Source organism: Triturus cristatus, chromosome 3_2 (genome assembly GCF_964204655.1).
Source record: "Triturus cristatus chromosome 3_2, aTriCri1.1, whole genome shotgun sequence".
NCBI classification, from domain to species: Eukaryota; Metazoa; Chordata; class Amphibia; order Caudata; family Salamandridae; genus Triturus; species Triturus cristatus.
In genome coordinates, this window is record NC_140584.1 from 146,300,739 (window position 1) to 146,316,630 (window position 15,892).

The following is a 15,892-nucleotide window of genomic DNA, read 5'->3' on the forward strand; positions in this document are numbered from 1 at the left end:
ATCCCTCCTGTCCACAGTACTCAATCTTATCTTCATTTCGACTAAAGCCAGCCCTAAATATGCTTTTCGAGGTCAAAGGATGTGTCTTTTTTTAAATACATGAATGTAACTGTAATGGTCTAATGTGTATGATGTGCTGTCAAGGTATTACCCCATTCATTCTTTCAAGATGGTCTAGTTTATTAGGCTATATTCTCGTCAAGAATGTACTTAAATTTTTTTTTTTTTAAACATCACACAAAGATGTGCCAGGTTTCGTTCGTGCCTTCTTAGATATTGTACTATTTAAACTTAACTAACCTACCTTTCGTCATAGCTGAGGTTTCTGTCAGCAAACTGTTCCAGAAGGGTGCGTTCTATCACACGGCCTGGAGCAGAATTTTGGAAGAAGTAGACCAGGACGTGCTGCAGGCGGGGGTCATTGTGTGGAGTGGGCGCCTCTTCCGACAAAAGATGCAGTCGAGAGTACTCCTCACGAAATGCCTGCCAAAAAATGGGAAAATATTTACATTTTGATGCACTGGCTAAAGTAACGCAGTTTACAAATGCAGAATAAAGGACATTCTAGCAATATCTTAGCAGCCTAACAAAATCGAGTTAACAGTCAAGTGAAGAATGGGAAAGCAGTGGTGCCTCTTTCCAGTTTCAATGCTTCAATGTTTCAAATGCTCCAACCATTAACTAAATCAGCCAGTTACTTACCTTTGGTAATGCTCTTTCTGATGGAAAGTCTAGCTAACCGCAGATTCCTTATTTTGAGAATATTTCCCCACAGAGTCAGACTAGATCTGGAAACTCAAAAGTAGTACTTCTGCAAGCCAGTAGGTTGTGTTATGTGGCTCTGCATAAACATTGTGCTATTCAAGAGTTAATGAGCAAGGCTGTAAATAAGCGCCACTCAGGAGCACTGATGTCAGTTTCTTTCTAGGACTTGTCCGTACCCTCATAGGAAAAGCCCTTCAGCAAATCGGCTTAACCATTGTGCAGGTGTCTAGGTTGGGAACGTTTAAGATGGAAAAAGAATCCATTCCACAGAAAATGAAGGTGCAGGCCTACCATTCAGTCTCCAGGGCAGACAGAACATGAGCCACAGTGAGCATCTTGAATTTTTCCATTTTCAGGAAACAATCGAGAGATTGTTGGTCTAGTATAGGGTGGATGCTGGTCTGGCGAGACTTATTGAGAGGGCTCCAAAAAGTTCTACCAGGCCAGCCTAGAGCTACAGTGCGGGTGCGGGTGCGCGCGCTGCGCTTTACCGCAATTACTTTCACTTTCGTGGCCGCGCGGCTGCTTGGCATAGCCAATAGGTCTCGCTTTTGGGACCTTATAAGTATTTAGTTATGCAACTGTTGCATGGCTAAACACTTATAAGGTCCCAAAGGTGAGACCTATTGGCTATGCCAATGCTTATTTCTAATGCTGGCACCCTCTCTATGGCTACTTTGGCCAGAAGAGCTAGCACTTCCTGCCGCAAAAGAGAAAGGTGGTCTTCCATCATCCAATCGGGTGACGATGGAAATGTGGGGAGTAACCCTGACAGACAATCTGGAACACCCAATATAATCTCCCGCCATTGGGACAGATGATGCTCAATTCGGCCACCAACTGGGTGACCCATGATGATGTAATGGCAAATTAAAGGGGCTTTGGGGGTGGGGTGGTAGGGGTAGGGGAGATTGGGTAGACCTCTGGCCATGGTGGCTAGGGGGGAAAGCAAAAGGCTGCAAGCCCCCTACTGTAGATATATACCTGTTGACCGGGGGCCCAGGGCATAGCTTTCCACAACTGCCCAAGAGGGAATCCCTTCAGCCTTGTTGAATGGCAAGAGAGGTTCAGCAAGTGCCTGGCAATGCTGAAGTTAGAAACTCGGTCATTAAAATAGTTTTGCCGTCCATTATAGGGAGCTGCAGGTCAAAGACATATGCAGCCCACCTCATGACTATAGCAAAAGAGGCGCTTTCCTTTTTGGCAAGACCCGGGAGAAAGATAAGTCCAGTGTCTTGGGAGGTGTCCAGACCACTGGTATCCTGCAATGCATCATTCTCAATTTCCATGTCCTATTGTGGGACAAATTCATCCCCTTCATATTAGTCGTTAGTGTCTGAATCTAATCCAAATAGCCAATGCTAAGTATAAGCTCTGCCATGTGGTAAAGGTAAGGTATCCAAGTCTAAATGATTGGCTACAGGCTGTGCTTCAGTGGGATGGGCGCGTGGCCTCGGTAGGGATCCAAATGAAGCTGGTTTAGGATCAGAGACCATTATAAATAACTGCTCCTTTTCCAGCACTTAAGTGGATGAGGAACACGAAACTGATTCAAGAGACACTGAAGGCTTCGTATCTGGGACCTAGCTCTGTTTGGGAATATTGACTGAGATATGTCCATGGATCTTTGAAAAGCGGGGGTTGCCTAGAGGTAGGGAACTTGTACCCTAGGGAGGTTTTCATTACATTACAGGAGGCTCAGGAGACCTTTGAGGAGGGGGCCAGGCTACTTCCTTCATTATGCCAAGCTGTAGAGTGTTGTGTGGGAGATTTGTGCTGGTTTCTCTGCGGCTCCTCAGGCCTCCCTGATGCTGGGTGGCCAGCTTCGTTGGAGAGGCATCTCATCTCCTTAATTTACAAGGCAATCCGGGACGACATGGCAAATGCCACATACACTTCCTGTGGGGCCTAAAAACGTGAGCTGGGGGAGCCTATTGAAGAAGCTGACTAGGGGGCTCACGTGGGGGGTTAGAAGGGTGGGTGTCCTGCAACCATTGGTTTATCTGCTTCATTTTAATTTCCTGCATCACACGTATTTAACCCCTAGGTGCCGGAACAGGATGGACCAGACGAGGGAGGTGTGATGTGGATGTTGCGGGGAGATGGGGCACCTTTTTGCATTTGGCCTGGGCGTGTACAGTGATTCAGGGGATTTGGAGGGATGTGGTGCCTAAAATAGTGGAGGCAGCTGATAGTGACAATCCTCTGACTCAGATGGCCTGCCTCTTGGGGTTGGTGATGATACCCAGGGGGTGCAAGATTCCTTATAAGCTAGCCCAACTTGCGCTGTTATTGGCCAAAAGAAGAGTGGCCACTGGATGGATGGACACCCAGGTACCGCTGGTTGCCTCATGGTAGCGAGGTCTCCTTGAATGAAGGGTGGCTGAGGTACTGCATATGCGTATTGCCCGAACCGAAGAGGGTGCCTCAGATGCGATTATGTTGTGGGGGTATCTTCACAATAAATTTGCAGAAGAGGATCACTCTGGCACGTAAGAGGGCTCCGATGGGGAGGGGTGTTCTGTGTGCTCTTGGTAATGTGATTCTGGCAGTCAAGTTTGTATAACTGTAATAATTACAGTATAATTAGCTTGATCTCTTGGTTTCGATGTGCCCTTGTCACCTAAGCTTTTATATGCATCTGGTGTTTCAGTTCAGCCGTATATACTGATATTTTTCTTTTTTCAATGTACTGACCTTACATATGACTGGAATTTCTCCTCCTCTTAGAATGGAGCCATGCACTGCTTGTGTGTTTTCTGTTTTTGTTACATAAAATCAATAAAAGAGTTACACACACACAAAAAAGAGGTACACAGGGCGCCATGCGTGAACCTGCAAGCTGGACCCCCACTAAGGGCGTGCCAGAGAGAGCCCGAAGCATGCCAAAAAAGCATAGCATGGCCTCCGTAAAGGCCTCTGTCTGCTGCGATGTCGCAGACGGACCAGGTAATTCAAGCTTCATCAGGACCAAACTGTAAATTGGCTCTTGAGGAGTTCTGGGGGGAGACGGAGGGCACGATGATGCCCTCACGCCCTCTTTGCTGTTAGAGAGTGGAAAAAAAGTGCAGATTCCGAGTTCAATATCTTGTGCTTCGTTCTGTGACAAGGACCTGCCGCAGTGGAAACTTCCCGTGGTAGCTTGGTATCACCAACGGCAGTGACTTGGGGAACCATGATGTCACCTGCTATGTGTTACCCAGGTGATGAAATGCGTTTATAATTAAATGAGAAGAGCAGTTGTACTGGAGGGCAGTTGAAGGATGGATAGGATCTGTTTTGGATTAAAGAAACCTTGTCTGGCAACTATACGACCCCATGTCTCCTTTGGCTGAGCTCCGTTCTTCAATTGCCGCACTTCATTTCTACCTTGACTGGACACAGTGCATTCTTTGGAAGCTTGGTGACTTAGAATTTCACCTCACAGTCCTGCATGGCCTTTCTACTAACAAGAAGTTAGGAGGAACTAGGACTGGATTGGTAGGTCGAACACACGCTCATACAAAGTCATAGTAGCCAAAAAAGGGATTCTGTTCCTTAAGCGAGAGAAAGAAAGGGGAGAGAAAAGTGGCAGCTGTCAGTCGGAGATAAGGGGGACAGATCACAGGACTGGTGGATACGACGGATTGGAAGCAATGGCCCTCACACCCCCAGAAGGGAGTCATGCTTCCTCATCAGGCAGCTCCTTGTTGGGGTGACAGTGCAATGCCCAACGGCCGCGCTTAAGGATCATTAATCTTAAGGACAGCCTCTATCCTTTTTTACTCATGCCAAGGGGAACCACCGTATTAAAATAGATTAGGTTCCCACTGGCATTTTTGACCACTCATTTCATTAGTCTTTATTTCGATAAAAAAATCATAAAAGACATTACAATCAATTAAAAATACAAAGATAAAGGGAACTCAAATCAGAACAAAACTGACATTAGTGTAGAAGAACCACAATAGGATCTGCATGAGTTTGTATATTAAAACATCAAATAACATGCTCTAATAGACCATAAAATCCTTAATTAAAAATAGAGTAAAATATAGTATAAAATGTATCGCCCCAACAATAGTTTGTGGACAGAGCAATATTATGATGCCAAAACACCTGTGGAAGTAGTTAAGACAACCAACTACCCCGGTTTGTGATGAATCAGTAGACCCTACATCAAGCCACAGCTAGATGCCCCGGTCGACCTTCCGCACATTCCTTAAGCTTGTGTAAGAGTAGGGATGAAACTAATTAGGGTTCCCTTAGTTTGTTAGCCCGAAAATGGCCCATGCCCAACTCAGGAATTTTGCCATAGCAGCAACAATAGATTCCTGAGTACATGTCTGCAGGATCCTTAAGGCCTCCAAAGCAGATCTTGTACCCAGGTGGTGCAAGTGGGTTTGAGCCATTTCATCCTAGGCGATCTATATGCCGAACAAACAAATAAAATGTGGGCGATTGATTAGGTCTGTGCTAATCACAAAGGGCACAATTCGGATGTGGGTGGATACCATCTGCTGGTAAAAGCTTTACTTGGGAGGGAACCTACTCTAAACTGATGGTAGAACTTTCTGTCAAGCGATTTTAAGATAGAGTCCCAATATGGTTCGAACCTAAGCTCATGTTTCAACATCAGGAAATTCGTGGACAATGTGGACCTTGTAAAAGAGGCAAAATACTTCAACTTCACCATGTCCAGGTAAACTGCCTTAAATTCTTTTTTTGTCGGAAATAGGTTGACTTCTGGGTTCTCTCACAAAATACTCATCCCCATTTCAGTCAGAATGGTTTTTAGGTCTCGGCTGCGAAGGCTGCGCTTGCGCAGTCTCGCTCCGAGATTTAATGACTTTGAGAAGAGGGGCTTGCACCCGCCCCTCTTCTCTCCTGTTCTCCATTGGCTGGCCTCTTAAATGCTGGCCAGCCACTGGAGAAGAGGTCCAGTCACTCCGTTGAAGCCCCGTCCTTTTCGGATCGGGGGGCGTGTTTTTTGCGAGAAGTCTCAGGGAGGAGACAACAGCAAAACACGCCCCCAAATCCGAAAAGGACGTGGCGTTTCTCCGAGGCATTTTCTGCTGTGCCTCGGAGAAAGGCGGTGGTGTCCCAGCGTTGCTCCCTCACCTGATCTCCTTGTTCTTTTTCTTGCAGGCAGCCTTCTCCCGGCGTTGGCTATAATAACAATTGAGGGTATTATTTCACTTCCACCATCACAGAGATATTTGTGTACCGGGAGGCTAGCAGTTCTACTGTGGCACACATTCTAATGCAGCTCCTTGTCACATGCTCTGTTGATGCATAATCTGTTCATGAATGCTGATCCCTCACATAACAAAATAACCCCCAAATCCTGCTTCCTCACCCTTCCCAGAGCACTTCTCTACACCCACAATCCCGACCAGCTTTCCGAATTTGGGTGCATTTTTGGTCATCACAACGTGTGTGTCTGTCAACGGAATGGGCGCTGGGTTAAAAGTTCCGGTACACACTCGAAGCGCGGTGATCGTTGGCGGGTGTGTAAACCGTCCGCCATTTTAAAAAGAGATCGACGAGAGAGAGAGAAAGAGCCCGGGCCTCATTACACCGCTGTCATTTACTGTCCCGCGCCCCATCTCTTTAGCAGCATTAAGATGGGATGTAAATGCGCCGGTTAATGCGGTTAGAAAATGGATGGTTCAAGAAGGGCACGAATTAAAGATCCGCATTAGCCGCTGATAAGCTCCTTTGCTCGCGCAGCGGCGGCTCGTTAACATTCATAGGGAAAAAGCCTCATCAAACAGTGTTATCACGGCCCTGGCAATGGCTGACGAGCCTCTTCCATCAGTATGATAATTTTATTTTACAGTTTTTTTTGTAGCTGTGAGCAATAAGAGAAGGGAATTGTTTTCTTTTTACAAAATAAGGAACCGCCTTTTTTTTTTCAAAATATATTTTCCAGGCCCTCGAGAGAAAAGGAGGGTGTCATTTATGTGCAGAATTTTAAGACCTTAATGTTTTCTTTCCTTTTCAACGAAAATATTAATTTTGCCAATTTAAGTCTCATTAAGATACAGAGGTAAACTGTTATTTCTAATGGAAAAAAAATAATCAAGGTTACTATGTTGCCTCCCATTTTCAAAGTTTATGTGCACCTACAGATTAGTGGTAATAGCCAGTGGTAATGTAATTGCTGAAGTACCTCTTCATTTACCGCCAGTGCACCATTAAAATGATCACTTTAGCAGAAAGAGTCCGCTCTTCAAGGAAAGGGCTGTCCTAAAAGGTGTAGGGGACATAATAGAGTGCGGATTGATAAACCTTTTTAAAACAATTTTAGCGCAAATACTTGGTGGCATTGGTGAACCCATCGGGTACTTATTGTTTCTGGCATATATGTTTTACAAAAAGGTCCTTTCATATGTTGACAAGCTCTATTGTACAATAAAAGAAAATAAAGCTCTCAGCTCAGAGTTGTTGCAAGAGTGTCATCTTCTTTTGATGCTCAGCCACCCTGTTTATAAACGAGCTGCCTTCAAACACCTCAGTGCTTCCCACATCACGGCCCAGGGAGATGGCGCTGATGGATGCAGCTTCACATTAGTGCCCGCTCTCCATGACACCTCTGGAAATCTAGATGCTGACCCTGTGCTTTTGCGTCTCGGTATCAGACACACCTCTGTCGGCACCTCTAGGGGGTGATTCTGGCCTGGCCTTTTTCAGGCTGATGTTATGCCAAGATGGAGCTGTGGAGTTGAGCAGCAAACAGGGCTGGACTGGAAACCCAAAGCAGCCATGACAAATTTTGTCAGACCAGCCCCATACGGTGCATAGTGAGTGCCGCAAGTGAGCCTGACCACTACAAAGGAGGACTTTAGGCTGGATTCTCCCCCAAGAAATTTGGGGGGAAATGGTGCATTCTACAGCACATTTGTCGTTATATATTCAATTGTATGAGCTTTTAAAGCATAGTAAATGGTGACCTTACTGTGCATCAGGATACAACAATGTTTATTGGGGCCATCAATAATTCCCTCACTATCACCCTCCAAACAGTACCTCTCATCTATCCATAGCCCCTGTCAATCGTTGTTAGTTGCATAACATAAATTAGCAGTAACTGTGGCTTGTATATAATATTGAGAAAGCATCCACTTGAAGCCCTAGTGACACCACGACAATGTTACTGCTCCTGAGTTTCAAAAAGAGACCACAATATAATCATGCAGTGGCTGAACTCGACAGATTAAGAAATATATCCCAAATTATATATAACAGTCGGTAAACGCATGCCTCTACAGTGTTCTCTTATATTTTGAAACCAGAATTGGTCAAGTTCGTATCCTTTCAAAGTTCCCTTTTCAAACAATCATTATCAACGCCAAGTCTGGCCCTGGCACGGTAGTGCGATTTTTGTTTAGTATTAATAAAATTTGACACTTCAGGCAGCAGTTTCAGCAGAGAGGACAAATAAGGAATAGGCATGGGATCCAAATACTAATCATGCATATTAGTCTGGGCCACTGGCATTTTGCGATGCTGCAGCGTTTTCCTCATATTTATGGATTTGCCAAACTTCCTAAATAATGCTCGCATAATAAATCTCGCTTTTGAGAGTGATTACGCTATTGACATTGTAAATAACAATGCCGTTTCTTTAAATGTTTTAAAAACATAAACAAAAAAAAACATTTACAATGCAACGGTCTCGGCATTGTTAAAGTTAGAACTAGTGGCATTGCTCATGACAATGCCGTTTCTTTAAATGTTTTAAAGACAAAAACATAAACAAAAACAATGTCAAGAGCAATGCCAATAGCTCTAACTTTACCAATGCCGAGACCATTGCATTGTAAATGCTTGTTATATACTGAAGCCATTTGATCTTACCTAGGCACCCTACCCCTCTGAAGTCCAAGAGTGCTTTAGCATACAGGGAGAGCTCAGGGGTAATCCAAAGCCTTGACCACTCAATTCACCACCCTACACCCATGGCACTATCTCAGATACTCATCATCACAGCAACCAACTATAAAGATCTCTGGCAAAGAGACCCCACGAGGGGAAGATTGGGCATTGCAACACCGGCTCAACGAGGAGCTGCCCGATGATGAAGCATGATACCCTTTTGGGTGTGTGAGGACCATTGCTTCTGATCAATCGGATCCCCCAATCCTGTTGATCAGTCCTCCTTATCTCCGACTGACTGCTGCCACTTTTCTCTCCCCTTTCTTTCTCTCGCTTATGAACCAGCATATCTTTTTTGGTTACTGTGTCCTTTGGGTTCATCAGGGCACAAATGTTACAGGCACTGTAGTCATGCACCACAGGCATACCTCTTGGAAATCAGTTTGCAACAGTCCCTACAAGTGTTTAACCCTGTTGTTTTTGGGGGTGAAATATTTTCTGTGCAGACTGGTGAAAAATAAAATCTGAATACAGTTCTAGATCCGCGTCTGAAGGGGTGGAAATAAAGCAACTGACACCAGAGCGCCTAGGTGGCTTTTATATGCAGTCCTGCTTGTCGCTTCTGGAGCAAAACGACGTTGGTGGAACCATAAGACGCCACCTACAGGCGAGCAGGAATATCAGTGCTTAATTTGTAAAAGAATTAGTACTGCGGGCAAAGGTCTGCTCAGAAGCCAGCGGCAAGCGCTGTTAAATGTCAGAGAGCGGAATAAGAAGGCTACTAGTTTTGAATCCACCTCAAGTCTCTTTAATCCACTACCAGACATTCCTTGACACTTTATCTCACTGTTGCATGTTCCTGCTTGCTCCCTTTGTGACCGTTTTCCCGTTTTTCCGTTCCTTCCTCTTTGTGCGTATTTTAATTTGTTTCTCTCCGATGAGGAAAAATAAATGACGGACCACAAAAAGGAGTGCAGGTGGGTGGGCCCCACCGGCAACCACCAGCTAAAGTTAAGCATTGGGAATAAAACTGTTTTTGAGGTTCTGTATCCAGTCTGACGGCTGGAGAAATTTTCACATTGTGAGGAATATGCGGTGAGAAGTATTCATCAGAACTAGTTATTTCATTGTGATATCACATCAGCTAAAAAAAGAAATATGCGTAATTTAGAATATAAAAAACACTAGCAAACACGTAGGTATAAGGTGTGGAAAGGTTTTTTCATTTCATCTGCAGGGTGTTGCAAATTGAAAAAGGTTTCCACATGACTAACTTTACGAAGTCACTTAATCAGTTGAAATAAAACGTAAAAACAATATTCCTTAAATCACACCCACCAAACCAGTGCTTCCCCCTGCCTTATTTAGCGATGTGGAATTAGACCGGTTTCCAGAGGCGGGCCTTAACTCTATCCCCTGTACCAAACCCTTTGTTGATGGCCCATACGTCATCAGGATTCCGGCTAGTAAACATGACATAACCTGCACTCCGATATTACATTTTTGCTGCTCAGACCCACGCAGTAAGGTGTGTGACGTTCCTGAAAAGAAAAACCCATAAATGTTACTTAAAGACGTGCTACTACGGGAAGCACAAGGGCTTCTGGAAATGCTTTGTGCCTGCAGATTACTATAGCCATGTTGGCAAACTGAAGTGCACAAACTAAGGAAACTGCAGAGAACGCCATGTTTCCTCCTGGGGACATCTAAGGAAGGCTGTTTGTTCCATACCGTAAAAATACAAGAACATGTATAATGTGGCAAAGACCAGCTCAGCGGAAAAGCTGTAAAATGTTGGTATGAAAAATATCATTAGCACAGTGCTTAGATCTCATTAATAAGCACGGTGAGGCAACCCTGTTTCCAAAGGTACAAACACAAACTATGGATGCTGGCAAGCCAGCGCTTATCAGAAAATCAGAGTGATATCCAGTCAGTTTGCTTTCAAAAACCCTCCTACATCAGATAACAAACCAATAGAAATTAACAATGTGAAAAGTGAAAGCAATTTACAGAGCTCCGTGTACCGCTCCAACGTGTGTCTACGACGACTGTGTCGAATGCTACACAACTCCTGTTCGCTACCAGCAGGCGAGAGCATTAAATGTGTATCCACTGCATGATTAATCGATTGACCCCGCTTTCAGCATGAAATATAACAAGCCACTTGTCTCTTCGACGGAAATTTGGAGTTTACGGCCGGCTACCGTTATGGAAAATAGCCGTCTAATTTCTTGCCTCAAAAGGTCACAATCTGTGGCCAATATGGCGGATGCAGCTCCCATCCCTGAGTTATAGCCAAGGAGCGCGAGCAGATGGTTCAACAGGAGCTACACCTTTATCAGCCCACGAGGGACTACAGACACCACCTCGTCAGCACTCCGAACCCCAGCCAGCTTTCTTCCAAGCTTCGAATGACGACGTGTCAAAAGTAACAGGGCTACGATCTGAAACATGGCTCCTCTAACCGGTAGCTATTTACTTACAAAGTAGGAACCTAGGTGCATGTTACTTCAGCATCGAAAATAGAAGCTAAAAAATAAATTAGCATACTTTTGCATACTGAGTAATATTATAGCTGCTGGTGCTATGGGAAGTGTTACAGCAGCTAAATATTTCAGGTTACTTATACGTACTAAGACAGCTTGTTGTTGTTCCGCAGAGAGCCAAAGGGCGCTGCTGACTCAGGAATGCACGATATGCCTCTCATTGAAGACGAGGGCTTGGATGAAAAAGCTGTTAGAACAGGCTGTGGTCCAATTTTACCTTTGCGGTTTCAGCATGAAATCGGAATTGAGAATATTTAAAGCCTCTACTCCCGAGCGAAGGCAGTTAGATGCCTGCTGGTTACCCATCATTACAATCTAGCCGGACAGGCCTCTCTCTGGTTTTGCTTTCTTTGCTCGTACCTTACCACAATCTCAAATCACCACCGACACCTTTTTTATTTTTAATTTTTACATTTGATGCGTAAAGTATTTTTTTTTTGTTTAATTTGTAAATTCGGGTCGGGCGGGGGTGGGAGCGGGTGCAAAATGCATGAGTTTATAAAAGTATGTCCATTACCAACAGAATCAATACAAAAATGCAGGTCTTACAGACCTGTGCACATAGCAAAATCACTCCAAGGGCAGAATTGCTTCACTTTTTTTTAGACCCAGTTCAGTTTGTGGCCAGAGGTCATTCTTGCGCCCTTCTCCTCTGCAACCTCTGCCTTTAGCCATAGATTACCAGGGATTACCATCCTCTCACCAAGTCTCGTTAGCATCTAGAAGTCCCTACTAATGGTTACATTATGAACCCACACACTTTGCAGATAGCCATATCAACCACAAGCTGAAAGATGATCTGACATGAATGCAGGGTAACTTGCTCTTGTAGTACATCAATACATCTGTAATCTTGCTAACGAGTCCCACAGACCATTACTCCCTTACAATCACATGTCCTGAATTACTGGGCACCCACCCATTAGAGTATAGTGTATAACACCTAAAAAGAGAGCAGGTTACACTCACTATGAGGAAGGTTTCATTTCCAATCCATGAAACAATAAAAACCCTATAAACTCTCCTGTAACGACATAACATAACTAGACAAACAAGTTATTTACCTCCAGTAATGTTGTTTCTGGTGGATACTGTAGCTATATGCAGATTACTCTCCTTCTGAATATCCCAAGGGCCAGGCTGGTTCAGGAGATTTTTCTCAGCAATTCCCATGCGCACCTGTAGGTGGTGTTGTGCGGCTCCACATAGACTCTGTCCCGGACTGGAAATTACGCTGGCGCCACATATAGCCACTACCCCACTGTGTTGGTGTCACTTTCTTTCTTGGCGCTGTCAGAAGCAGAGCCAATACTGATCTCTTTTTCGAAGGACACACAGAGTACATGTCACAGAACAGGGAAGTGGGTGTGTCAGTGAGGAATCTGCAGTTAGACAGAGCATCTACCAGAAAAAATAGTTACTTACTTTGGTAAAGCTCTTTCTGGTACAGAATCTATCTAGCTGTAAATTACTCATCTTTTGAATATTCCAGTGGGGTCTGACTGTATTCTGGAACTTTTCAGCAGTACTCCAGCATGCCATCAGGGGTTGCTGTGCAGCTATGCACTGATGCAGTTCCAATCCGGAAATGACGTGCAAAGCCTATAGGGGTGCGTGCTGAAGCCACTTGTGTTCAAGGCCGTTTGCGCCCCCAGAAGCAGAGCCTGGACAGTAAATTGGTTGAGACTATTGTGCAGATTACTACATTTATGGGATAGAGTCCAGTCTCAGAATGGGGAGGAAGGGCGGGTCAGTGAGGAATATGCAGCTAGATAGTCTCTACTAAAAAGATCATTACCAAAGGTAAGTAAAGAAATGGTTACTTACTAGTAGGGGTAAGTTTTGCAGCTTTAAGAGTTTTCTGGATTCACATGCTGTGCATTATTCCGCCATCTAGTGGTTGGGTCCGGAATAGTCTTTTTTTGTGTAGTTTTTTGTGTGTTTTGGGCGTCGTCAACCACCATTTGTTGCTAGGTCCGTCCCCTGCGTGACATCAGACAGCGGCTTGGAGGTCGTTGTGCGTAGTAGCCATCTCCGGATTCTTTTTTCTGTGTTTCAGTCTTATAGTCTTTCAGATGGTACTTTAGCGAATTGTTAATTAGAGTTCCCCGCCTGCTTGTATTCCTTGTAGGGGAAACTGGGTGGGTCGCATGTGAATCCAGAAAACTCTTCAAGCTGCAAAACTACTCCTACTGGTAAGGAACCGTTCATTTTGTAGCATGAATCCATTTTTGGATTCACATGCGGTGCATTTGATTATGTAGCGCGTTTTCTCTCTTCTTGGGGAGGCTGTGGTAAGAGAAAGACTTTGCGAAGAGGTATTGAAGTACCTTTTGTCCTACTTGTGCTTCGTTATTCATTTGTATGTCCACACAGTAATGCTTGGTGAAAGTGTGTGGAGATGCCCATGTTGCTGCAGCACTAGGGTGACCAGACGTCCTGCCCCGTCCATGCCCCTTAAGAGACCCCCCCCCCCTGTTTTTTCATCCCACTTAAAGCCATGGGTACTTCTGTCAGTCCTACTTCTTTGTCTATGACACCTGTCCTGGTTTTTTGTTTTGAGAATCTGGTCACCCAATGCATCACATTTAGTGTCTATTGGCACATTGGCAATAAATGCTAAGGTTTCTACTTTCTTTCTATTTGAGTTAGCTTTTGGCCGTACGGTTAGGGTTTTTCCTGCGGAGGCATAGCATAGTTGGATGGTTTGGACTATCCATTGTGCAATTGTTGCCTTTGTGACAGCCGTTCCTGTCTTGGAATGTATGCATGCAACAAACAGCTGTTTGCTCTTGTGAGCTTGTTCTGCACTCTGTAGACAGCACAGTAGAGCCCTCCTTACATCCAGGGTATGGAGGCTCTTTTCCCCTTTTGTTTGCGGGTCTTTGAAGAAGACTGGTAGGAGAATGCTTTGATTCAAGTAATACTTGGACACAACTTTTGGTACGAATTGAGATTTTGTTCTTAGGATTACTTTGTCCTTATGGATTTAAATGTATGGTTCTTCTATGGTTAATGCTTGCATTTCATTTACTCTTCGTAAAGATGTAACAGCTATTAGGAATACTGTTTTTAAAGTGATGTGTTTGAGGTCTGCATTGTGCATGGACTTAAATGGTTCGATCATAAGTTGCGTGAGGACTCTATTTAAACTTCACATGGGAGCTGGAGATGTCCTTGGGGGTATAATTCTTTTAGATCCCTCTAGTAATATTTTTATGACAGGTTTCCTGGCGAAGCTGTTGCATGATTTTCCTCTGGTGTGGGCTACAATAGCTGCAAGGTGTACTTTCAGGCTTGAGTAGTTGATGTGACTGTCTAGGAGGTGAGTTAGATATATGACCAGTGTTTCTTGTGTGGAGAGTGAGTCCATTAGGTTGTTTGTTGTGCACCAAGTGGTGTATCGCTTCCATTTTGCAGCATAGCATTGCCTCGTGGTTTGTTTTCTTGCCTCTCTTAGAATTTCCATTGTTCGCTAAGACAAGTTTAGGTGAGCAAACTCTACATATTCAGGTGCCAAGCCGCTAGGCATAGTGTCGCTGGCTCTGGGTGGACGATTTGGCCAAGCTGCACTGTTAGGAGCTCCTTGTCTGCTTTGAGTCTGATTATTTGTCCCCTGGACAGTTCTAGCAGACTTGAGTACCATGTTTGTCTGGCCCATTGTGGAGCAAGGAGAATTAGGTTTGTTCCTGGTTGTCTTGCTTTTTCTACGACTCTTCAGGGGTACTGGTGGAAAAGAGTATGTAAATGTCCCTGACCAATCTAGCAACAGGACATTTCCTTTTGACAGGTGGTGATGAAACCTGGAGGCAAAGAACTGGCATTTCTTGTTCTGTATTGTTGCAAAAAGGTCTATTCCTGGGGTCCCCCAGAGTTTGAAGATGTATTGTATTGTCTTCAGTTTCAATTCCTACTCGTGGGAGCAGCTGTTTTGCCTGTTCAGATGGTCTGCAGTTGTGTTGTATATTTCTGGTAGATGTATTGTTTGTAGATTGATTCTTTGTGAAATAGCCCATCTGTAGTGTTAACTTGTCGTGTGGGAATGACTATTTGTACCTCCCCGTTTGTTTAGGTAGAACATTGTGGTGGTGTTATCTGTTTGAATCAAGACAGGCTTCCTGTGAATGTGTTTCTGGAATGCTTTCAGTGCTAGGAGAACTGTTTTCATCACCAGGTAATTGATGTATTTTATGGAGTCGAGGTCGGTCCACTGACCTTGTATTTTCAGTTGGTCGAGGTGCGCTCCCCACCTGTTGTGGGATGCATCTGTTGTTATTGTCGTAGAGGAAGTTGGGCTTTCGAAAGGTCTGCCTTGTGTTATGTTTGTGGATGCCCACCATTGTATCTCTGCTTGCAGTTTCTGCGTAACAACCAATAGATCCCCCCCCAACTCCCTGTGGCCTGTGACCAATTGTTGGAAAGCCATTCCTAGAAGGGTCGCATATGGAGGCGGGCATGAGGAATGAGTGGGATGCATGATGCCATCATGCCCATGAATTTCATGACTCTCCTCACTGTCAGAGATCGCCCCCTCTGAAAAGTGATGTTTTCTGTCTGATGGCTTGTTTCCTGTTTTGCGTTGGATAAGCTTGTACAAGGTCTGAGTTGAGTCTTACACCTAAGAAGGTTCTTTCTTGTTCTGGCTTTGTGGATGATTTCTTGTGATTTATTGAGAATCCTAGTTTCTGGAGTGTGAGGATTATTGTTCAAACATGGCT

General features: G+C 44.5%; 1 protein-coding gene across 8 annotated transcripts in view; it reads right to left on the reverse strand.

Annotated features, from left to right (window-relative positions):
* Nucleotides 1-15,892, reverse strand: part of USP28 (ubiquitin specific peptidase 28) — a 407,198-nt gene that overhangs the window by 70,827 nt on the left and 320,479 nt on the right. For all 8 annotated transcript variants that reach the window (XM_085647372.1, XM_085647371.1, XM_085647370.1 and 5 more), the window contains one exon: nucleotides 305-483. In XM_085647372.1, the coding sequence (XP_085503498.1) occupies nucleotides 305-483 (179 nt within the window). The remainder of the gene's footprint in view (nucleotides 1-304; nucleotides 484-15,892) is intronic.